This window comes from Myxine glutinosa, chromosome 14 (genome assembly GCF_964187855.1).
Source record: "Myxine glutinosa chromosome 14, kmMyxGlut1.1, whole genome shotgun sequence".
NCBI lineage: Eukaryota > Metazoa > Chordata > Myxini > Myxiniformes > Myxinidae > Myxine > Myxine glutinosa.
Genome location: NC_136274.1, coordinates 53,119,681 through 53,145,041, shown reverse-complemented (window position 1 = coordinate 53,145,041; position 25,361 = coordinate 53,119,681). Strand labels below are relative to the sequence as shown.

The following is a 25,361-nucleotide window of genomic DNA, read 5'->3' as shown; positions in this document are numbered from 1 at the left end:
CTTTAAAAAAATTGGCAGGACTGAGTCAATCGGACATGTGTAGGTTTCTGCAAGGCAGAAGCAGAAAGTTGGAGCCACCTCCTATTGGGATGTAAAAAAAAAAAAAAAACTCATGTCAAAACAGCTGTTCACCCAAAGGCACAACAAAGTATGTCGATTCATCCACTGGCACATCTGCAAAAGTCTCAATATCCCACTTCCATAAAACTCGTGGAAACGAACCAAAAATAATCAATGAAAACAAGGAAGTAATGCTCACATTTAACCTAATGATCACATCAAGCATGAACATAGAAAAAAAGCATTGTGACCGGATATAGTACTGAGGTACAAAAAAAGAAAAGAAGGCATTGCAAAATGAGGTGTCGGTACCCACCAATTTTGGCCTAAGGAATGCAGAAATCAAGAAAATGACCAAATACCTAAAATGAAAATACCTAAAATAAAAGACCTAAAAATGAAATGAAAATATCCTGGAAGCTGAAGAGCATCGAAATTGTACCAGTTAATATTGGAGCAACGAGAATGGTAAAAAGAACCTCACAGAAATCTTAAAAACCATCCCTGGGAATATTACGACTAATGAACTGCAGTTGGAAACTGTCCGAGGTTCAGTGACGATCCTCAAAAGAGCCCATGGAACAAAACTGACAATAAGAAAACTTATACTCATGTAAATTAGATACTGTATTTCTGTATTTCATTTTTAATTATTTTGTAGAAAATTCCACCTTGGGGTATTAAGTGTATTTCAGTAACAAAAACATCTCGATTTAATCCATTTTAAATTCAGGCTGTAACACAACAAAATGTGAAAAAAGTCAAGGGGTGTGAATACTTTCTGAAGGCACTGTAGTTAGGAAAACATTTGCTAAAAGTAGAAAGAGTAAAATGATCAGACATTAATAAATGATGTGGACCACAGCAAACTAAGACAAGAACAGTCTTCTCTCAAATAATGGTTTGCCAGAAGGGGCGTGAGCTGAAGGTGGGTTGTGCAATTGTTGGGAGGAGGAATTCCCATAAGGGGTGTGGTCGTGAGAAGAGGGCGGTGCCATCACATGATGGAGCGAGAGAGGAGTTGGGGGTGGTGAGGGTTGGAGGGAGGGAGAGCAGAGTGAATACAGACATCCCGGAGCTCAAGCACCGAGTGCCGGTTCAAGGTGAGTAGACTAGAATCTTATCGGTACGAGAGCAACACAGGGGCAAACATTATATTATAGGGGAATCATACACTCTATCTGTCAAAGAACTGTGAGATGACCACTTCGTCAATGTACTTCATGCTCTTGCTCGTTGATTCTCCTCCAATACTATTATACAATCATTTCTCTCGATGTTTTACTTTGTCTCATATTGTCATTGGATCCTCGATTTTATTTTATTTGTAATCCAAATGATGACTTACTTAATGAATGTAGTTTGTGCTCCTGCTCGTTGATTCCCCTTCCATGCCTCAATATAATCCGCTCTCGATATTTTTTCACCTCGTTGCAAATTATCATTGAATCCTAGATTTGATTTGATTTCAAATGGAATTGCTTACACATCCTTGTGTGTTCACTGTGCGCTTGGACCACAGACATTAACCCTCTTACTGCTAGCTAGCTAGAGGTATCAATGAACACGAGGCTCTTCCAACGGAGAGTTTCTCTTTGGTGCAGTATAATAAAGTCGAAGGCATTGTGAACGGTGGAAGCGAGACACACCTTCCCACCACTAGCTCAGATCACGACCCAAATCGGACCTTCTCAACGCAATCCCGCAGGTTGAGCCGAACACGCCAACCTTACTGCGGGACAGCGTTTGGGCAGTCTCGCTACACCTCTCCACATGGAGAGCTACGCCTACACAAGTATGTCACGCCTCCTTGTGTCTTGACTTCTTGCCGACCTGTCCGCTGTCCATCTATCTCCTAAACCTTGCAGTGATGCGTCCGTGGAACCGATTTGGACACAACAAATAGTTGGGGTGCAGGTAAAGCTGGAAAGCTGATTCTGCCTTTTCAAGCATCTGTAATTTCAGCATCTGATAAATTTCAAGCGTCTACATCTTAATTCTGGAACCGCTGAGAGTCTTTGTGGTGAACACTTGTAAAACAGGTTGGCCACACAACATCGAGCTTTCTTTACTTTCTGCCAACAGTTTCGGCTAACAGCAGTTTCATCAAGTCCTCTTTACTTTCTGCTAACTGAGGGACATCATCAACATACCTTAAGATGATTGATACATCTTCCTTCAATCCTGACTCCAGCCTCTATGTCATCCAAGTTTGATTTATTCATGATTTACTCACCATGCAGATTGAACAAGTAAGGGGAGGGAGTGCACTCCTCTCTAACCCGCTTTCCAATTCCAATTCTCTCTCCAAACTCTGTCTTACTGCAGCTTATTGTTTAGTGTACAGGCTTATTATCAGACATATTAGATGCTCTGACATCCCCATTCCTATCATCATTATCCACATCAATTAATGATCAACACAACCAAATGCTTTCCTATAATCTATACAACACAGATGCATTCCTTTGATATTCCTTTGCTTTTTCCATGATCCACTTCAGATTTGCGAGTTGATCCCTAGTACCTCTTCCTCTTCTGAAACCTGCTTCCTCAAATGGCATTTCTCGTTTAATGAAATCATTGATTGTGCGTTGAATGATCTTTGGAAATATCTTGCTAGAATGTGAAGTCAAGGCAATGGTTCAGTTATTTTAACATTCTCTTGCATCCCCTTTCTTTGGCAATGGAATGTGGACAGAGTGCTTCCACATTTTTGACACGGCCCCCATCCAAAACTGCAAGAGGTTTAAGACTGGAACTGTACATGTCGGAAATTCATATCCCACACGGGGAAAGCTGGTTAAAGGCTAAATGCAAGTCAACCGAGCGGTAGTGTGACACGCCTCTATTTTCGCACATATTCGTCTAATCGGGCAATTAGCCAAAGGGAGAAACCTGAAATTCAAATATTTCCTCCAGGAGTTTTCAATCAAACAAATCAGTTAATGCGTTAAAGAGGGCGGAAATCAGACACATGACAGGAATGAAAAAATTATTTCAGACACGACACACAGCACAGAATTCCAGACACGAAGACAAATTTAATAAAGCACAATCTACTTGACTGTTGGACTGTCTGTCTGTCTGTCACCATTTTTCTCAGAGATGGCTGAACGGATCTTCGTCAAACTCTCAGAGGTTCATCAGTGACCGATTGGGAGTGTTTTAGGCAAACGAAACAATATTTTTTGGGGAAAAAAAAAAGTTCGTTTTTTTAGATTTTTTTTTTTATTGCTCTATAGAGTGCCTAAGCCTTTTTGATTAATGACAGTTATATACAAGTATACATTGGCATAAATAAATACAAAACAATTACCAGACATTTGCACACAAATTAATCAAACAATTCCGGAAGCGGTTGAAGTTGGTGGTAAAGCTAGCTACTCCTTCTTCCTGAACGTCATCATACTAATTCAGAAACGTGATCAACGGCTCATTCACCAGCATATATTCAACGAAAAGGTAAAATGATGATTTGACATTTGTGATGGATTCTGATTTGGATGTAATTATTGCTTTTCCATTATATTTGTCGTCATTTCAAATATGTTAATGTTTCTTTTTCGCTTGAGCAACGCCGGGTACTCCAGCTATAAACGCTTTTATACTTTACTCGGGGTACAAATACAAATACAACTTTGTCTGGGGGGTAACATAGGCTACGTGGCCGCGGCCTCAAGAGGGGGCGTGGGGGACCGGGAGAGGAGCGTAAATTCTCTATGTAAATGTGTACCGTGTAGCGCCACCTGGTGATGGTGGCAGAGGGTATTACAATTTCCTTTTTTACCTGGGCAACACTGAGGTTAAAGCACTCTTTACACAGGTAAATTTTTCCTCCTTTCCTTCCCCCCTACCCCAAAACGCAGGGGCCTGTCAAAGCCACCCCCACCCCTAAAATATGTATATGTAGTATATCTTTCCCCTCCTTCCCCTCCTCCTTCCACTCAACCAGCTCCCTTACTCACCCCTCCCTCTCCTGCATGCCCTCCCCACCCCCAGCAATGCTGGGTACTCCTGCTAGTGTTGAATAAATACGAATAAATAACCCCCACCTCCCTCCCCCCCTTTACTAGAGAGAATGAGGTTGCAGCTCAAGAGCAGTGTACAGAAGCGTTTAAAAAAAACCCCCAAAAAACCAATAAATACCAGGCGCAGGGACGTGAAATTAGCTGTACGCGATGTACAACGAGCGCAGAGTAAAATGAGTGTTACGTCAGTAGGATGTCTAATAAATGAAGACATAAACACACCTGACATTAGGCCGAGGCTTCAGACTTTGGCATGCTCACGAGGCTGCACCGTCGAATAAACTGTTCTAACCCGTCATTTTGGACGGATGTTTTACTAGTAGATGTATAAATCCCAGTTACAACAAGGCACAACCGTTGCTAGGTAATCATTGATTCTCCTTGAGGTCAATTTGATGCAAAACTAGAACGGCAATCGGTAGAGCGCATACCTCTGCCAGGCTGAACAGTTTACATTTTGTATCCCAGTCATTTGTGAAGACCCTAACCCGGAATCAGCCTAAGTCGAATCAATCAGTCCTTGTCACACCCCCATTCTGTCAAACAAGTTTCGTCCGAATCGAAATTGGAGACGTCGTGCTATGTATCGTTTTTGCCCCATCTCTCAATGGTGAAGAATCACTTTAAAAATTCAAATATCCAGATCCGGATCTTCACCAAAATCGAATCGATACGTCCTTGTCATACACCCAACCTGTCCACCAAGTTTCATCCGAATCTGTGCATAACTTTTTAAGATATCCTGCTCACAGACAAACAAACAGGGGTGAAAGCATAACCTCCGTCCACCTTCAATAGTAATGAGGGTCACATAAACGGGTGTGGAATCTGAGATGCAAGATGGTCCGGTCAACACAAAAACGGGAAGGCAATGCAACGGTTTTCTCAGTCATCAGCATGACTATCACTAAGGAGTGTGAAAAGATGGAGATGTCGACAGCAAGATAAACGAATATCCCATGGAAGAAGACACTTTGACATTTATACCTATAGTGGGACGTTCCAGAAAGAGGTCATAACAGTCGAGTACATCAATTCCCAAATAAATAAAACTGTGGTTAACCATAAGTTATTCAACAAACTGCATTTTTGATACTGGGCACATGGCAGCACAGCATTTTTAATGCATCATGGCATTCAAAATAAACTTTAACCCAGCTGCCTTGCCCTTTTGTACCCTTAGAGGGTACACGAGGCAAGTAAGGCGCCTACATATTGGAAAATTCTGAATTCCCAGTATGATTAAAACATGGGGTTTACCACACTTGTGTACTATATTAGGACCTTTCCAGGCCCGTATACCCACCGGCCTAACAAACCCACGAACTAAACCTCCAACGCTCGTTCGTGCTGCTCAATTAACAAGGCATCGTGGAAAACATTGGATGGCCTGCCGCGGGGGGGGGGGGGGGGGGGGGTTCGCGGGTGGCTGCGCACACCACAATGGATTTAATAAGCTGGATGGTAACTGTGTAATGGTCGGTTTGGTCAGTGAGCTAATTGGATGCAGGTATCACAGTCACGGATGGTGTTATTCATTAGTGGGCTACAACGTGTTGTCGCCACAATGGCAATGGACCCACTCCTCTGGATTGTGCCATTTGTGTCAATGCATGGTTGTTGGGGCACAACAGTGCAGCACGAGAACGAAGGAGGCCCTCAGAGTCGAATCAATGGGTCCACACCATCGATGCGATTTCTGGATGTCCCTTGGCACCGCTTATGACACAGAAAATCGCGCTGCTTCCAGTGGGAATTTCAGGTGACGATGTGAGAAAAAAAGCATCTGTAGAAGATTCACAAGTATCTCATTCCTAGAGCACGGTTGAGAGTTGCATATCGTCATATGTGATGACAAAAGCTTTCAACAACTCCTGTATAGCATGCAGAAATAGAGGGTGGCCACGTAAGCAATTTGGTCTGTTGTCTTCTCAAACACCTGCGAAAGGAGGAGCTCACGGCTTCTGGATCGACAAACATGAGCCTGTATATTTTATTGTCTGCTAGAAGATACGTACAGACAAAAGCATTATCATGCTAAATGGCCTTTCCCAGCATGGTTCGTTTTTCTTGTATAATGTCCTTTCTCTTTCTTTCTCCCTTCCACCCCTCCCTCCCTCCTATCCCTCTATACCTCTCCCCTCGCCTTCCCCGCCCTCTCTCTCCCTTTGTTCGCAGCCTGCATTCCCTGACGCTCCGGGGAGAAAGAAGGTACCAATTGGAGTCAGCAACGAGATCTAGGCAGAAAGAGAGAGAGGAAGAAATAGCGAGCTGGAGCTTTTCAATGAGACGAGTGCAGGAACCGTGCCCCGCCACTCCCAAATGAGCGAGAACTAAACGAGGGACAACATAATCAAGGACCCTGTGAAAGGCGATGGGTCCATTAAGCTCCAGCCCTTGGGAAAGCGACAACCCCACTGGGACGGAGAACACTACGGTCCCATGGGCTGCAAGGCTCCAGGAGGACTCGGTGGTGGAAGTTCCTGGAGCTTTGCGGGTCGCTCCCTCGTCCGTGCTGGCTCTAAGCCTCCTTCTGGTGCTCCTTCTTCTGCTCCTCACCTCCTCTGTGGGAGCATTTGCGGCACGGCGTCGCCAGGTGAAACGGCGGGAGATCAGACGGGCTCAGGAAGAGTTTGAACGAGACGAGACGGGCATCACAGCTCAAAGTCAACGCTGAAGCTCCCAAGGATCTGCGACGAGGCTGGAGGAGCCCTTCTGAGCTGAAGACCACAAGCTGGATGGAGGCCCCCAGCTCTCAGGATGCACGTCTGACCCACCTCTGGCCAGAATGAGGTTTGGTACTTTGGGAGCTATAGTCTGCAATATGGATCGAGGCCTCCGGCTGTGGGGATGCAAATCAGACACACCTTTGGCCAGAATGAGCTTTGGTACATTGAGAACTGTAAACCGCAATATGGACAGAGGTCTCCCACTCTTGGGATTACAACCTGACCCACCTTTGGACAGCATGTGCTTTGGTACAGAACACTTTGGACATCGGCCATGACTTTGAGGGGGATCGAGTCGACGTGAAGGCATTCCGTACCTCCCGGGCATTTTGTACCGGGAAGAGGGGTGATGGGGTGGGATTGGGGGCGCTGTGGGTTGAGGGATCTCTGCTCATCACTGGAACTCTCGAGGAGGATGATTAACCTTCTTTGCTTCCAGCCGATAGACACTCCCAAATATGTGCATCGACGTACGTACCCTTTGTTTACACATTTCGCAATTCATAAAGGGGAAAGAAGAGTTGGGGGCTTGGTATAAAGAGAAGGAAGGGAAGGTGGGCATGATCACCTACATCAGGATTGCTGGTCAGTTCGGCATGCGGGATCGATACATGTTCCGGCAATATCAAAATGTTTTGTTCACATCAAACCTCCTTTGAACTTTTATTTGCACGAGCAAGAATGGTATATTTTATGACCGATCCCTCATCATTGTGCCCTTACAATTCAATTACTCTCTCCGACTGCACGATTTGATTTTATCTCATTGTTTTGCTGTATCATTCAAACAAGTTTTACATCATTTCAATTTTGCAAGACGTTTACTTAACCCGAATTTGCTTAACTATTTGATATGCACCGTTTGTAAATCCATACCAATGTTAAGAAAACACAGCAGTTATTTCGTTAAACACACAACATTATCTGTGGTGATGTAAACCAGGAAAAGGGCTTTACTGGATATGTAGGTAAATATATATTATACATATATAAAAGATGTATAAACTGTATGTATATACATACTGCAAGAGAGCAGATGTCATGCCGATCCCTCATCGCACGAAGTGGATCTTCCCGCTTTTCACGTGGTGCATCACTTGGCCTTGAAAAGGAAGAAACGTCAAAGATTTTGAGTTGACAACAAACTCGAAATGAAATGCAAAAGGCCAACAATGACGACGTGCCCCACTCGGTTCGTTTCACATCATATATCACGAATATCACGGGCAAGTTAGAACTTTTACCTATTTTATCTTGGCCAACTGCTCTGTGTGCTCTGAATGCTGCACCCCCACCCCCCCTCCCTCCCCTCCATCCATCCATGTTCTTACATCCATTCTAGTAACATGCTTCGGGCAGCTCATGGGCTGCGTCAGTTATTTACCTGGAGTAACTTTCAAGTTGTATCTTTGGCGAAAGGCCTGTGCTATATTTTGTGAGTAAATAAAGTTCTCCAAATATTGTGTAGAATTCTATACGTGGTGTGCCATGCGTAATAAGGAGCTCGATGTAGAGCTAAGGATTTTTATTATTATTATTATTTTTTGCATACATAATCGAGGCTCGTGAAATAGCTAACATTTATCACACAAACAAATCAAACAGACAAACAAAATATATAAAAAGGGGTGTGGTAGACAAGATGGGGAGAGAAGGCGAAACACATAAACACAACATTTGAGAGCAGGGACATTGGGAGATGTGTGGGAGGGAGAGGGCTTGGGGGGAGGAGGCGTGGGAAGGGGGGGGTGAGGGGGTGGGAGAAGTATAAAACACAAGGACATCAAGGACTTCCAGGACAGAAGTTGGTATTTCAAAAATGTGGATTAGAGGTGAAATTAGCGGGGGTAGAAAAGATCAAGGTTTTGGATGGGGAAAGATAAGAGATGGCCGTGAACAGCTGTTTTAAAGACCTGGACGGAGGATTGGGATTTAAGAGAGGGAGGAAGTTTGTTCCAGAGGCGGGAGAAAAGAGGAATGAAGGAGTGAAACTGAGCAGAGAGTCTTGATTTTGGCAGTTTAACCATGTTGCAGGCAGATCTTGTGCGACCTGAAGGAATATTTGGGGGACAGAGCCCAGAGAGAGCTGGGGGAGCAAGGCCAGAGAGGAGTTGGTAGAAGATGGAAAGACCACCAACCTGCCTGCGGTGAGTGAGTGAAAGGCCCTTGGAGTTAGCTTCATCGCGGGAGATTCGAATGATTCTGAACGCTTTGGTTTCAACAGCGTGAAGGCAAGCTAGGTGTGAGGCAGGAGCACCAGCCCAGAGGGGAGAGCAGGACTCCATTGAGCTGCGGATGAAAGCCTTGTATGTGGGGAGGAGCTCAGGTGTGCCAAGGAAGGACTTCGCACGACGGAGGATGCCCAGTCGGCGACTGGCTTTGGAGGCCAGATTTGAAATGTGGTTTTCCCAGGAAAGATCATGGCAGATAGTGAGACCCAAAAGCTTGAGTGACAGAACTTCTTGGAGAGGATTATTCAGAAAGTGAATGGGAGGGTTGTCCAGTCGGTCTTTTCGGAGAGACATCGTAAGAGTGTGAGATGGATGGATGTAATCAATGGATGGATGTATGAATCTTAAGGATGTATCAATGATCCTTAAGTTCCTTGGAAATAAGGTCTTATGACTTACGGGGAGGTCAATATGTTCCCACACAAAACTATTACTTTTAATTTAGCTCCAGTAGCAGGTAGTTTAGATGGAAATTCCTATGTGGTTTGGATCTCCTTTAGATGATTTCTCCTATCCAAGCCCAATGTACATTTGCTAATCATAGCTCCTCTAATTAATTTAAGGGCTTGGTCGGGGTATACACCAATTTTAACCTGTTCACTTTCCTTTCACATCGATTCTGAAGCTACAACCAAGGCCAACCACTTGGTGGGTGCAGCAGAGGGCGCTCTTCAGTCTAATCCAACAACAGTCCTCCTCACACTTCACATCTTTGTTCATTCCTATGAGGAAGGCAAGGATGGGGGGTGGGGGAGAGGTCAAACTCCATTCTTCGCTTCGCAATGCAACAACAAGCATTCTGAAACATGATTCCTAACAGTGCCAATGTCAGATTCCATTTTAATCAAAACTCTAAATCAGTGATCCAGTAGATATGGGAAGTGAATTACGTTATTGTTTTGTTAAGGGATTGGGGAGGGAACCAGAAGGTTGGTGTCTGGATTGGAGGAGCTGCTCAGGAGGTTCATTAATATACTATAGGCAAACACGTCCGCAGCCGTGGGAAAGACTTGCGTGTCCATGTGAATGCTGTTGGGGAGGAAAATAAAAATGAAGAAAAATGTGTAAGACATCCAGGAATCATACCAGAATGTGTCACCTCTGACAGGAGCAAGAAATTCACCTGGTCATGGTCTGACCGATGAGGCTAGTGGTGGATGCGGAATCAAATTGTGACAATAGGTCTCGCTCTGTCTGACGTAATGTATGCTCTTCACAGAGTGTCGAGGTCACCGAAGCAGCTTCCTGAGAATGGGTTATACCGAGTGGTTTGCCATTGCCTTCCCAGCAGTAACCGGGGCAGGAATTCGGAATTTGGCCACGGGTACCGGAGATAACCCTCTTCATGAAGGAAACAATGGGATCTTCAACGTCCACATTCTAATGCCGGCAGACGGGATTCCCAGGTTCACGTCCATCCGAGGGACAGCACACACATTGATGAATGACCTTGCCCGTGAAACACAGTCGGGCATCTGGTCCGTGAATACCTGACGTTAATCCTTCGCTAAAAGTCATCCTTGGTCTAAAAGTCTTGTGCCGGGTATGGCTACCCGGACGTCGGGGATGTACAAGGTTTCCATTTGTTCGTTTTCAGTATTGACGCAAACGATCGCTCACCGTTTATTGACAAGTACCCTCACATCGCGAACTCTATTCAGCAGATTAATCTATTGAAGGAAGTGCCTATGTCCACTGCGACTATAAAACGACTGTCATTTACGCAGATCATTGAACGGAAGGATAAATATTTTGTTAAAGCAAACGATTTTGGAACACAGTCGCATGCTGAGCCCACATACTGTGCGCAAAACAAATATACGCATTACGCGAAGTGTGCATGTGCGTTCCGTGCTTTACTTTTGCAATTTCATTACACTTGCAATTAGGCCGAATTTTCTGCAGCCTCTTTACTGAGAAAACACCGCGTGGGACTAACTTGGCGATTACACAAAAGTGCAGTGTGCTTGCACGTGCGAGGTCAAGGAAGAGAGTAATGGGGAGACATGAGGCCTGCTGAGTTTTTAAAAGCTGTAGCAGATCATGCAGAGAGCCTGAAGAAATTCGAGATGGAATGACTCGGCATCAAAAATGTTCCTGCAGTGCAAAAACGTTTTCAATCACATCCTTTTATTACCTCCGCCACCAAAGGTGGATGGAGGTTATGTTTTCACCCATGTCTGTTTGTCTGCCCCATTTGTCTGTGAACAAAATATCTCAAAAAGTTGTGGATGGATTCGGACGAAATTATTCGATTTTGGTGAAGATCCGGATTCGGATCCGGAAACTAGAAGTTTAAAGTGATTCTTCACCATTGGAAGGTAGGGCCAAAAACAATACATAGCACGATATCTCAAAACGTTATGGACGGATTTGGACGAAACTTGTTGGACAGGTTGGACAGGATGGGAATAGAGCCTGTGATGGATGCTGTGAAGAGGAACAGGTTGAGATGGTTTGGTCATGTGTTGAGGAAGGATGAAAGTGACTGGTTGAGAAGAGTAATGGAAATGAATGTAGAAGGAAGTAGAGGACGGGGAAGACCGAGAAAGACTTGGCTAAAGATGGTGGAAGAAGAAATGCGGGCAAGGGGGTTAACAAGGAGAGATGCAGAAAATAGGGCAAGATGGAGAAGATTGTTATGGGGACCGCAAGGCTAACCCCCGCTCTTGCAGGGAAAATGGCCTTAAAATGCCTGTTGTTGTTGTGTTGTTGTTGTTGGACAGGTTGTGTGTGTGTGACAAGGAAGAATCGATTCAATTTTGGTGAAGATCCAGATCCGGATACAGCTAGTAGAATTTTTTACGTGATTCTTCACCATTGAGTTATATGGCCAACCAGGTGGAGGTATTCTCTCTACTGAGTGCCCTTCTAGTTCCTTGTGCAAAGAGAGGAAATAAATTGGCAACATGACAGAGAATATATACTGTACAGCAATTCCTCGCTTAACGCAGTGGATGTGTTCTTGGAAAGTACTGTGTTAAGCGAAATTGGTTTGTACGAAAACAATTTTCCCATAAGAAACAAGGAGAAAAAGACAAATTGTCATGGGCCCCGTGGTTTTAGTAATTTTGCTGTACGTAGTTAAAGGCCGCCGGTCGGCCATCCTTGGTTGGATTACAAAACAAAATCTTCTGCATATGCATACTCTCATGTATTGTCTTTGTGCCAATTTGAACAAAATTGGTCCAGGCATGTCCGAGAAATGGTTGGGGACACGTTTAAATAACAAAATGGCCACCAGTCGGCCATCTTGCATTTGATCTCAAAAGAAAATGACGTGCATACATAAGCCATCATCATTCATTATCTGTGTGCCAAGTTTGAACAAGATCGGTAAATGCATGTCCGACAAATGGTTGAGGACGTTTTGAATATCGGGTATCTTACAACTAAAATGGCCGCTAGTCTACCAGTCAGCCATCTTTGATCAGATCACAAAATAAAGTGAGGTGCACGTGTACGTGATCATGTATTGTGCTTGTGCCAATATTGAACAAAACCGGACCATGCACATCCGATAAATTGTTGGGGACACGTTTGAGTAACAAAATGGCCGCTAGTCGGCCATCTTGGATCTGATCTGGAAAAAAAAAAAAACCAGACATGCATATGTAAGCCATCATTCATTATCTGTGTGCCAAGTTTGAACAACATCTGTAAATGGATATCCGAGAAATGGTTGAGGACGTGTTCAACATCAGGTTTTTTTAACAACTAAAACGTCCGCCAGTCAGCCATCTCTGATCGCAAAGCGAAATAAAATGATGTGCATATGTATATCATCATGTATTGTCTTTATGCCAAGTATGAACAAAATCGGTCCAAAGAACAAAAACTGACCCAGAACACTGCTTTGGGGCACTCCAGCTTTGACAGGGCGAGGAGACGAAAGCCACCATTGAGAGCCGCCCGTTGGCTACAAGAGTAGAAGAAATCAGTAAGGTGTATGTGGAGTTGGCCTTGGATGCCAGAGGCAGAAAGTTTGGAGAGCAAGGCGGGATGTCGGATTGTATAAAAAGCACAAGATATGTCCAGAGAGAGGGTCCTGATCTCATGTTTGACAATGAGGGCCTCCATCCATTGTTGGTTGAGTAGAAGCAGCATGTCCAAGGTAGAGCGACCTGGTCTGAAACCAAACTGGCAATCTGAGATGAGGTTGTTGGAGAAAAGGAAGGATTTAATATCAGATGCGATTATGATTTCATGATCTTGCTGAAGATTGGAAGTAATCTCATCGGTCTCATAGGTCGTTTTTGCACCTCTTTATGTAATGCAGTGATGTTGGCTGTTTTCTAAGCAGATGGAAGATGCCTCGGGTAAATTATAGAGTGAAGAGGGCAGAGAGATGAGGTGCAAGGCAGCAAAGCAGGTTTTTAGGACACATGAGTTGATGCCGGTCCAGTAGCAGAGTCAGAGTCGAGGGTTAACAGAAACTTCACCTTCTCAGGTGCAATATATACAGTGTCCAGGAGCCGCTGGGTACAACTGGGAAGGGTGAATACAGAGAGTGAGGGGTTGTGGGACATAATATTGGGAAGCAAACACAGATTTGAGGCATTCAGACTTCTCACAAGCGTTGTCGGCTGAGGTGCCATTTGAAGTGAGAGAAGAGATTGAAGGGGAGCATACACCATAGGACAGACTCAACAAGGCGCCACCAGGTTTTAGAGAAAGGAGACAACTTTGAAAGTCCATTTTTGAGGTTGGACAGATGTCCATTTTCTGGCTCTCCTGTGAGTGGACACACACTTGTTGCAGACTTTTTGGAATCCACTGGGATTGCCTTCAGTCATATCTGCCTTCGAGGAAGAGAAGGCAAGGTGTTTCAGAGCAACTATCTTACCATAGGATTCAGTGTACCATGGTCAGAAAAAAGAGTAGGATAACTGAAGATGAGATGGGATGAATCTGTGAATGAGAAAGAGCATGTTTCTGTGGAAGAATTCCCAGGCCGAGTTAACATCAACACCCAGTACCAACACCCACCCAAGTTGCATAGTGACAATTGAAATTGCCACATATGAGGAAGAGAGAGTTGGGATGAGTGGTTAAACGTTGGTCCATGTCGTCTGACAGAGAGAGAGAAGAGAGAGATGTAGATGGAGCTGTCACTGTTCGGAGGATGGTGGATGTACAACACACAGATGAACAATAGGCGGGACCATAGGGGAAGTTGCAGCCATACGTTCTCCTGGGGGTGGTAGGTGCAACCGCAGAACAAGGAGAGTGAGAAATAGTTCTTGATGTACAGAGCAACTCCCCTGCCAAGACAGTGTTCAGGTCGGTCAAACCAGAGGAGACAATAACTAAGGAGACAAACTAAGGGGTCAGGGACATCCTGTGGAAGGAAGGATTCTGTTAAACAGATCATGTCCAGGCTGTCAGCAGCAGCTTGGATTGAGAGACTGAGATTTTTAAGCAAATTTCACCGAATTTTTTTCTCTCCGAGGAGCGTCCCCATGTTTCAGGCTGAAACAAACAAACAGCATATGTAAAATAAAAAAATTTTAAAATATATTTAATGCAACTCCATTTTATTTACTTTAAAATGACTGCTTGGTGTGGTTGCTTGGTGTGGTGGTGGGGGTGGAGGGACGAATGGTGGAGTTATTGGTGGGTTGGAGGTATTGGGTCATCAGGATCTTACCACTCATGGTTTCAATGGATGGCACCGATAAATCCCGATTAAAAAGTAACAATGGTCGATGATACATCACAGCAAGATTGTGGGGCAAAGGACTGAGATACAAGTTGCATCATACCGCACAGCCAGCTACACAAGAAAGGTCGTCGACCGCCATTCAGAAACCACATTACAACGGGCACCTTCCATGTTGTGAGAAAAGTGTTCCCCAATAGAAAAACCATGTTATAGCGAAATTGCGTTGTATGAAACCACATTAAGCGAGGAATTGCTGCATATAATATTTCCCTAAAGTGAGAAGTGCCAAAATGTTGATAAAAAACAAAAACAGTATGAACAAGATAGACTAGAACGCCACTCAGTAGAGCGCATACTCCCGCCGTGGGTCAAGTTGGAATAATACGTTTTGTTTAACATCCCCTCTCCCCAAAACAATAAATGAAAAAGAAAGTAAGCCCTAACTGTCAGAGAATTTATTTTGATATATCTCGGAATTAGAGGAGAAAAACATCATTTAACAATAAGAACTCCTTGCCATCCACCGTTTGCCCTTCACGTGACTCGTGGTGGTCCCTCTCGGCTCTCCCCCCGTTGGTATTTTTGTGCACATAAGATTGTTCACGGTTCTGTTTAAATATTATTTAAATATGTATAACCTTTCCCCTTCAGTGTTTTACTCAGTGGTATTTTACAACACGCTGTTTTTCTTCCTATTTAAAAGGCTTTTCTCAATTTCCTCTCCAACTCATTCCACCTCAAAAAAAAGAAATTCAATATCTTATACGTCTCCCTCACTACATGGTCTAAATTCACATTCATTCCATCCCTCCTCCATCATTCTGAACCGGATTGCTAACTTGAAAATCACAACAAACCCAATTTGTTTTCAATGTTCGTCTTTCATTAATCATCCACTTTCTAAACTCCCCTCTTGCCCCTCCCATCCAAATCCCTCCCCTTGCACCTACACTCCTAAACTCCCCCCTTGCCCTGCCACTCTTAAACTCCCCCCCTACCCCTCCACTCCTGAACTCCCCCCTTGCCCTTCCACTCCTGAACTCCCCCCTTGCCCTTCCCCTCCTAAACTCCCCCCTCACTCCTCCCCTTCAAAACTCCCCCCCAACCCCTCCCATTCAAATCTCCCCCCATACCATTCCTCTCCAATTCTCCCTCCTCTCCCCTCCTCCTCAAAGCTGCCTCCTCCCCACTTCGTCTCCCTTCTATCTCATACCTCCACCCCCCCCCCCAACCTTCTTCTTTCCTCTGCCCCCCCTCAAACAACCCCTCACTGTGCCTCATCCCTTCACCTTCAAACCTTTCATCCTCCTCATCCTTCCCTTTCTTGGAACTCTTCTGCAATCGCTGACACACTAACAACTGCTCTCCCTACCTCCCCCTCTCATCCTTCATCTTACCCTACTCCTCCCCTCCCCTGTCCTGTACCCGATGCTCCCCCTCTCTCTTCATTAACGGTATGGACCTCAAACATCCGGGGCCTTCGCTCAAACCTGACTGATCTCTCCATACAGGTTGCTTCTGACAATCCAGACTTGATCTGCTTAACAGAGACTTTCCTCCTTCAAGATGTCTCTGATTCCTTAATATCTCTTCCTGGTTACTCTCTCCTCCGGTATGATAGACCTGAGCCTCGGCCTGGTGGTGGGGAGGCTATCTTTATCAAAAACTCTCTTCCTCACTCTCCTTGCACTGCCCTCTCTCCTCCTCACCCCCAGGAGTACCTCTGGCTACGGCTTCCTCTCCGCTCCCACCTTTTGTTCATATGTGTTCTGTACCGTCCCCCAAACAGTGATGACTCCATCTACATTTCACTGTCTGACAACATGGACCAACTTCTATCCACTCATCCCAACTCTCTCTTCCTCATATGTGGTGACTTCAATTGTCATCATGCCACCTGGTTGGGTGTGGGTTCCTCTCTCACCAGTCATGGCACCTCAGCAAAGGACTTCTGTGACTCACTGGGATTGACACAATCTGTCAATTTCCCGACCCGGATCTCAGCCAATGGAGTATCTTCTCTTCTAGACTTGGTTATGACTAACTTCCCTGCTAATGTCTGCTGCTCTTCTTCTGCTCCAATCGGTTCTTCTGATCATGTGCTTGTCAAAGTGGACATCTCTCTGGCCATTCTCAGAGAGCCTCCTCAGCGTCGACGAGTCTGGCATTTCACTCAGGCCGACTGGGACGGTCTTCAAGCAGCCATCAATCATCTGGATTGGTCTCCCATCTCCACTGCCTCTGACATCAATTCTTCCTGGGAATTCTTCCAAAGCAAACTGATCTCTCTCATGCATAGATTTATCCCATCTCGCCTTCAGTTGTCTTACCCTTCCTCCCGTCCATGGTACACTGAATCTTGTGGTGAGGCAGTTGCCCTGAAACAACTTGCCTTTGCCTCTTGGAAGGCTAATCCAACTGAAGGAAATCTCAGTTCTTTCCACCAAGCTCGGAACAAGTGTGTGTCTACCCTCAGGAGTGCCAGGAAGCACTATCTCTCCTCACTCAAGAATGAACTCTCAAACCTGTCTCCTTCCTCCAAATCCTGGTGGCGTCTGGTCAAATCCGTTTCTGGTGTTTGTTCCCCCTCCATCCCCTCCCTTACCTCAAATGGCCACACAGTTGACATCGCACGTGACAAAGCCGAATGCCTCAACTCTGTGTTTGCCTCAAAATCCTTAGTCCCAAACCCATCTCTCTCTGTTCCCACCTTTCCCAGTCGAACCAAACTGCTCCTGGACTCTGTGACCTTCTCTCCTGACAAGGTGGAGGAGTTTTTGTCAAACCTCGACTCTGATTCTGCAACTGGACCAGATGGCATCAGCCCACGGGTCCTAAAATCCTGCTCTGCCACTCTATCTCACCCTCTCTCTGTTCTTTTCACCCTATCTTTTGCTCAAGGTCATCTGCCAGCATCCTGGAAATCAGCAAACATTACCACTTTACACAAAAAAGGTGCAAAAACAGATCCTTGCAACTACAGACCAATCAGCCTGCTCCCAATTATCAGCAAAGTCATGGAATCCATCATTGCTTCGGATATGAAATCTTTCCTCTTCTCCAATGGCTTGATCTCTGATCATCAATTTGGTTTCAGACCAGGTCACTCTACTCTGGACATGCTGCTTCTGCTGTCTCAACAATGGATGGAGGTCCTCAATGCCAAACAGGAAATCAGAGCTGTCTCCCTTGACATATCATGTGCCTTCGATACGGTCTGGCACCCAGCTCTGCTCACCAAACTCTCCTCCTATGGTATCCATGGAAATCTCCATGCATGGCTTGCGGACTTCCTCTCTGGTCGTAGTCAACGTGTGGCCCTGAATGGATTTCTCTCATCTCCCCTTCCCGTTCAGGCTGGAGTTCCCCAAGGCAGTGTGCTGGGCGCTGTGCTTTTTCTGGTCTTTATCAATGATCTCTCCGACTCTCTGGAAAATCCTCTGTATCTCTTTGCTGATGACTCCACTCTCTGCCGCTCCATTCCTCTTCCCTCAGATCGGCAGTCTGCAGCCTCCTCACTCTCTGAAGACCTGGACAAAATCACAGACTGGTCAAACATGTGGAACATGTCTTTCAATCCTGACAAATCTCACACTCTTACTATGTCTCTCCGAAAAGATCGACTGGACAACCCTCCCATCTACTTTCTCAACAATCCTCTCCAAGAAGTTCTGTCGCTCAAGCTTTTGGGTCTCACCATCTGCCATGATCTTTCTTGGGAAAACCACATTTCCAAGCTGGCCTCCAAAGCCAGTCGCCGACTGGGCATCCTCCGTCGTGCGAAGTCCTTCCTAGGCACACCTGAGCTCCTCACCACATACAAGGCTTTCATCCGCAGCTCAATGGAATACTGTTCTCCCCTATGGGCTGGTGCTCCTGCCTCACACCTGGCTCGGCTTCACGCTGTTGAATCCGAAGCTTTCAGAATCATTGGAATCTCCCGCGATGAAGCTATCTCTGAGGGCCTTTCACTCACTCACCGCAGGCAGGTAGGTGGTCTTTCTGTCTTCTACAGACTCCTCTCCGGCCTTGCTCCCCCAGCTCTCTCTGTGCTCTGTCCCCCAAATATTCCTACAGGTCGCACAAGATCTGCCAGCCACCCTCTGATGGTTAAACTGCCGAAATCTCGGCTCTCTGCTCACCTTCACTCTTTCATTCCTCTTTTCTCCCGCCTCTGGAACAAACTCCCATACTCACTTCAATCACACTCCTCCCTCCAGGTCTTCAAAACAGCTGTTCACCACCATCTCTTATCTTCCCCCATCCAAAACCTTGATCTTTTCTACCCCCACTAATTCACCCCAGATCCACCTTGTTTGAAATTCCAACTTCTTTCCTGGAAGTCTTGGCAGTGTCCATACGTTTTATACCTCTCCCACCCCCCCCCCCCCCCTTCCCATGCCTTCCCCCCAAAGCCCTCTCCCTCCCACAGTTCTCTCGATGTCTCCATGTCTCTCGGTCCCTGCTCTCAAATGTTGTGTTTGTGTCCTTCCCCCTCTCTCCCCATCTTGTCTACCGCTCCCGATGTTATTTGTTTTGTGTGTCTGTTTGTCTTTCTGTGTGATTAATGTTCGCTCTTTCACGAGCCTCGATCTTGTATACAAAAAAAAAGAAAAAAAAAAAAAAAGAATAAAAGCTTTAATGCAGTAAAACAGACAAAAATCTTTCCCAAAAAAAATCCCCAAAAAATTCCTGGATCCGGAATAATATCCTGAGCTTCACCAAAAACTAATCAATTCTTCCTTATCCCAAGGGCAATCATCCCACTAACATTTATCCAAATCCGTTCAGAACTTTTCCAGATATCTTGTTCGCAAACACACACACCTCGTTTTTTCATTTGTCTCTCTCTTTTATTCACAGACACACACACACACACACACACACACACACACACACACACACACACACACACACACACACACACACACACACACACACACACACACACACACACACACACACACACACACATAATTAATTGTACAGTATCGGTTGTTCCTAAACTTAAATATAAATAATTTAAAGGATTGCTGTAAATGATGTTAATTTCACAACATCCCATATTCAACTTTATTTAAATTGTAAACCTCAAACATAGTTTCTCCACCTAAAGCAAGAACGTTAACCCGTAAGCAATTGACTAGTTCCCCGACTGCATAGATCATCAGCTGGGCACCGTTCTTCCTCGAGGTTTCAATCCTTTCAGCCCAGGACCTCTCCAAACGGCGGATCCACAACCTCGATCATGGATCCACATCAATATATGGTCAATCAGTAGATCCACAACCTCAGTTGCGTCCAGACACACACACACACACACACACACACACACACACACACACACACACACACACACACACACACACACACACACACACACACACACACACACACACACACACACACACACACACACACACACACACACACACACACACACACACACACACACGATCGAATGCATTACTCCCTAGCGTTCATACAACGCATTGCAATGATCAAGGAAATACGAGTTACATGCCATGTGCAAGACGGTTGTAAAACACAGCATTCTTGCTTTTTGTACTAATTCCAACTCGTGAAAAACTCTACAGCAGCAACATTCAAACCTTGAAGTTTGCAGAAGCATGTTAACATATTGCCGTAAAGCGTTATAGGAAAAGAAAGCGTTAGATACTCGTGTGAAGCTTCATTGCACATAGGGGCCTTTTCTGGAGTGGAACAAGTGCGTTATGTCACAATTCTGTCGTAACAGCAATTCAAATTTCAAAAATATATCCGTGTAATTTTTATCTTTACAAAACCTCATGTAATACAACTGGGGCTGGCAGAATAGCCTAGATGTATGGGCACTCGCCCCTAAGCCGTCTTGCCTCGGTTAGAATTTCTACCCAGCTATCAATTATCACCCCCTGGTGTTGGGCTAGCGGCTAGGGTGCCGGCTTTAGGATACCTAGAATCCTGGGTTCGAATCCCGGTCGATCGCTGAATTAATGCCAGGGGGGTTGACTCAGCCTGTCATCCTTCCGAGGTCGGCTAATTGAGTACCAGTTCACTGGTAATTCCCTGTTTGTCGTTAAAGGCGGCAAAAAGGGTTGGCATCAGGAAGGGCATCCGGCCGTAAAACATTGCTTCAAAAAGGGGACCAAAAAAAAAACAACAACAACAACCACGGTTCCCGAAAAAGGCCAACCCCCGCTTTGCGGGGAAAAATGGCCTCTAAAGGTGGGTTTTTTTTTTTTTTATCAATTATCACCCCCGTGTTTCGAAAGCATCCATTTGATGGCGCGAGGACCCTTCTACCAGAGGTTGGGGGTATTGGTCGACTTAAAATATCCTTCATGAAGAGTAGGTGAGTTATTGCCGGCACCCTGAACAAATACAAATCCCTACCACTTTCAGTAGAAAGTCAGGCCTGGCCAGCCGGTCTGTCAAAGACTTGATCTAAAACCATTTTGGGAATGATTTGCACCATTAAATAAGTAGTAGTGGACATATTTAATAATGTAATACGACTTCCAACAGGCCAAGATGTAAAAATAAAAAATAAACCACCATTTGATCAAATTATTTTGCCATCAATCACATTCAAGTTAATAATCAAGTTAATCGAAAGCTTGCGTGATTTTGAACAAATTAAGCCAAGGTAAAGGAGCCCGAGCCCCGAGTCGTAAGTGGCACAAAACGCATTAATCGTCAGCAATAAAATACACCTTCATTTTCTCAGTACATTTGTTCAACAACGGAGGAGGTTCAGCACCACTCTCCACGGTAGAAAGACGAGATTTGCTGCCATGTTCTACAACAGGTGTAGTGAAAGATTTGTCTTCCTTTTCCGATGAGTCATCATTTTCACTGTCCTCATCTGGAAACAAGTAGGATAAATGTTACAGTGGATGTTTTTACATCATCAAAGCCACAATGTCTACTGAAAGTTGAAAGGACAACGATATACCTTCTTCAGAATTGTCCACGGGAACCAGCATCTTCTGGTTGTTCGAGCCCAACTGGCTGTCTGTTATGGTGCTGTTGCTTATGTTATAAATGTACGTGCTCGTTGGTGGGTTTGAGTCTGGTTTTGGATGGAGAAGCAGAAACAACAAAATTACATCAACACGAAGAAATTATAATTCCTAACCCAACTTAAATGCCCCCACCTCCACCCCACAGCTCCTCATTCGACCTACTATATTTTATTTTTTAAACGATAAAAAAAAATTATATTCTACAAAACACAGAACAAAGGTTTCAAATCTGCGACTTCTGTATCCACCGCAGTTGTATGGTCAATGCTGTATGGTCAGGCAGGGCCCAGATTTCACCCAAAATGCCTTTTAAAAAATGGGACAAATTGAAGTTTCTTTGAAACATTGATGGAAGGATTCATAAATGAAAACCCAGACCTTCAACTTAACAAACAATTTATTTCCAGTGTTGAATCACTGAGAGAGATGGAAAAACTAAACTATGAATAAAAGGACGAGGATTCTCACCTCCATTAAAACAACTTGGTCGGAGCTATTCCATCATGATCGGTCAGCATAATTTGGTCTTTTTTAAAATGTACTCCTTAACTGTAAGAGAATGACAGCTAAAAATATTTGATACTTTCAGATTAAATTGCACACAAAAATGCCTAACTCTCCAAGCTCATGGAAGAACCAATCTCTTCGACTGTGATCATGGTATTGCAACTGCACTCAGATATGCTTCAGCTTCACTCTGTCCCATCACACTTGCTCGCAAATATCACCACATCTCTCCAGCCCTGTGCAGTGTGCACTGCTGTGCTGCAAAACTCCTCCAGAACTCAAGTAATTCCTCCCACCCCTCTTGGGGGAGATGAGCCGGCCGTCCAAGTGACGTGAATGCGTTCAATGGAGGATTTGGGAGGTTGTGTAAATGTAACCAGGAGTGATAGAGTGGGTTGCATCAAGTCCATGGGAGTTTGTGGCCTCCAAACTAATTAACGTTTGGCTCCACATGTATATCCACATGGTACATACGCACACATGGCATTATTTGTAACTAGTAGATATACCTGTTAAGGACTGGTGACGGGATGGAATGGAATGTGATAGGACAGGAGAGCCATTGGAAAAACAACAACAAGAACAATCCCATGATGTCCCCCACTGGGATTGAAGCATTTCCCACCAGAATGCTGTGGCATCAGCAAAAATTTACAAAAATGTGAACATTCATGTTTGAACAAAACTTTATCAAAAACAGTACATTTACATTTCAACAAGAATTTACCAAAAAGTGAATAAGCATTTATATGAATGAATGAGCAACAATAATTCACAAAAATTTACAAATATGGCTTGGTGATCTGGGGGTATGATTCTTGCTTCGGGTGCAAAAGGTCCCGCGTTTGAATCCCGGCATAGCCCAATGGAAATTTTTAGTCTTGCTCATCAAAACGTGGGACACTATGGAAACCAAGGCTAAACACCTAATTCCTCCCTCCAGAACCATAGTTATGCCATACAGAATTTTGTGACGATGCACAAAGTGGCGAGAGCGCGGATAGAAAAGGAAAACAGACACACGTGCACAATCATTATTTATACATATGTAAACACAGGTATACTAAAGGAGGGGAGTGGGTGGTGGACCTACTCCCTTCCGTCTACGTAAGAGCATTTATAAACAGGTTACCTGTAACATCACCTGGCCGTTGGTTCGGTGGTTTTTGCTTCTTTAGTTCTGCAAGACCACAAAACACAGGTGGAGGGGAAAAGAAAATCAGAGACAGAGAGCAGCATCGAAAAACCTCAGCAGTACAGAGAAGGTGTTGCGCAATTACCATCCAAAGCAAGGTAGAACTGGCGATGTCCAACACACCCCTTGCGCTGCACAGACAGAAGGAGCTCGGTTGCCTGCTCAAAAACCGTTGCTCGTCCCGTAATGGCATCTCTCTCATGGAGCGTCACAATGGAACGGCTGTATAGCGAGATGCACAGGTCTTGCACCGACGTTCTGCTCAAGCTCCGAGCCAACTCGTACATTTCCTTCCGCAGCTTCTCGCAGTCTGCACAGAGCAGAAAACAGGTCGGTCCAAGATCTCACACCCCTACGCTCATTTCAAGGTGGCAAGACGTTTCACATTAAAGCACGTAAACTCTCGTAAAGTAAAAATATGAACGTTCTAATGAAACTCTCCATTTAATTGTCAGTCCTGAGGTTATTTGCAATTCCAATGGGAATTCAGGTCACAATTCTGTTAATAGTAAAAAAAAAAAAAAAAAAAAAATAGCCAAGTGTATATGGATCAAATGACCATTTGCATTCATTTCATTCAACAAGATGCTAATGATGTTTCCCTTCAACAAGTGTACATTTTAAAAGAAAAAGGAGAGAAAATTCAATCTTCAAGAATGCTCAGCTTGTAACTGTAAGCCGATTATTATTCGTTGCCAAAGCAAATTGATTACTGAGACAGCAGGAGAGTCGAGCTAAGATCTATAAAGTGGATCCGAGTGAGGAATCTGACTCTAACCACAAACTGCCGCTCCAGTTCGGTGCCAGCAAAAGGAGGTGGTGCTGCATTGCAGAGCACGCCGTACTGAGCAGCAGGACAAGGAATGGGAGGGTTTGTTGGGAGGTGATTTGGACAAGTGGCTATTACCTGCACTTTTATCTTGTGATTGCTCATTCGTCAATTAAATGTGCTAGGTAGTCGAAGGAACCATGAACCGCACATCACCAAATGTAATACAGGGAAATACAGGAGACCAAGGGCAAGACTGACGGGAGCAAACCAAAGAAAGCACGTACCACGGTTAAATACACGAGGGAAACAAAACACTGCGCTGTAAAAACTACTAATAAATCTTTTATAACACATCATTACGATATTAATCGTGGTTTAAACGCCGCCAAAGTAAAAAATAAAACTTTTGAACCTCCACAGGCCATTTCCGCGTTGACTCGTCTTTTCGTTCCCGTCCCATGGAGAACCCATGTCCCATCCCGTCCTCGTCCGATCAAAACAGAGCATCGACATTCCAACTCATTTCATGGAGAGTTAAACCGACTGCATGCTTGTAAAACTGCGAACTTCACGGGAGATATTAATTTTGTAATACTTTTTAACTTACACCGCTGCACGATTTCCGCCGTTTACACCGCCAAACAGCGAACAATGTGGCTGAAAAAGAAGAAAACGTGAAAAAAGCTAAATAATGAGTTTCGAATTTTTTTAATACAAAATGAAAACACAGGGGCATTGTTAATTCCTTTTTGAATCCCAGTGTAGACATATGCGAATCATATGCATGGCAATGTAACTAGAAGGTAGCAAAGGGTTGTTGTTGTTTTTTATTTTTTGTTGTTTTTGTTTTGTTGGTGTTGTTGTTTAGCTACGGGGAGTTCTCTAGAACAATCCCGTGGCACGGAGACAGCCGATCGATCTCCCAGGAGCGACCCTGAGATCCACCACATCCAGGATAGTGTACCCCCACTTTCACGAAATCAGGGCCACGACAGAGTTAGAGAGAGTTAGAGAGAGAGAGAGAGTTAGTTAGAGAGTGAGAGTTAGAGAGTGAGAGTGAGAGAGAGAGTTAGGGAGAGAGAGAGAGAGGGAGAGACATTTTTGACATTTTGTTCCTCTTTATTGCTGGGAATCGTTGTGTAC

At 44.6% G+C, this 25,361-nt stretch overlaps 1 protein-coding gene and 1 long non-coding RNA gene across 3 annotated transcripts; one reads left to right on the top strand and one right to left on the bottom strand.

The window, feature by feature from the left end:
- The first annotated feature begins 1,059 nt into the window (after window positions 1-1,059).
- LOC144888819 (uncharacterized) lies at window positions 1,060-8,290 on the top strand. Its single transcript, XR_013621350.1, has 2 exons — window positions 1,060-1,163; window positions 6,270-8,290. It is a non-coding gene; the product is annotated as an uncharacterized LOC144888819 (long non-coding RNA).
- An 11,045-nt stretch (window positions 8,291-19,335) lies between these two features.
- LOC137439775 (uncharacterized) lies at window positions 19,336-24,842 on the bottom strand. Of its 2 annotated transcripts, none has more exons than XM_068135865.2 (5): window positions 24,631-24,842; window positions 23,532-23,756; window positions 23,384-23,431; window positions 21,675-21,791; window positions 19,336-21,584 (listed from the first exon to the last, which is right to left on the bottom strand). In XM_068135865.2, the coding sequence occupies exons 1-5, from the start codon at window positions 24,641-24,643 to the stop codon at window positions 21,409-21,411; spliced, it is 579 nt and encodes a 192-aa protein (XP_067991966.2). In that variant the 5' UTR covers window positions 24,644-24,842; the 3' UTR covers window positions 19,336-21,408. The 2 variants fall into 2 exon arrangements, with proteins under 2 accessions (XP_067991966.2, XP_067991967.2); XM_068135866.2 differs by lacking the exon at window positions 24,631-24,842 and adding an exon at window positions 24,354-24,471.
- Window positions 24,843-25,361: the final 519 nt, after the last annotated feature.

Bases quoted from the DNA above. Each gene is read 5' to 3' on its own strand.
- LOC137439775 (XM_068135865.2), bottom strand. The intron at 21,792-23,383 runs GTAACCTGTTTA...ATCCAAAACCAG, and splicing joins ACGGCCAGGTGATGTTACAG to ACTCAAACCCACCAACGAGC. The intron at 21,585-21,674 runs GTATATCGTTGT...ACTTGTTTCCAG, and splicing joins CGTGGACAATTCTGAAGAAG to ATGAGGACAGTGAAAATGAT.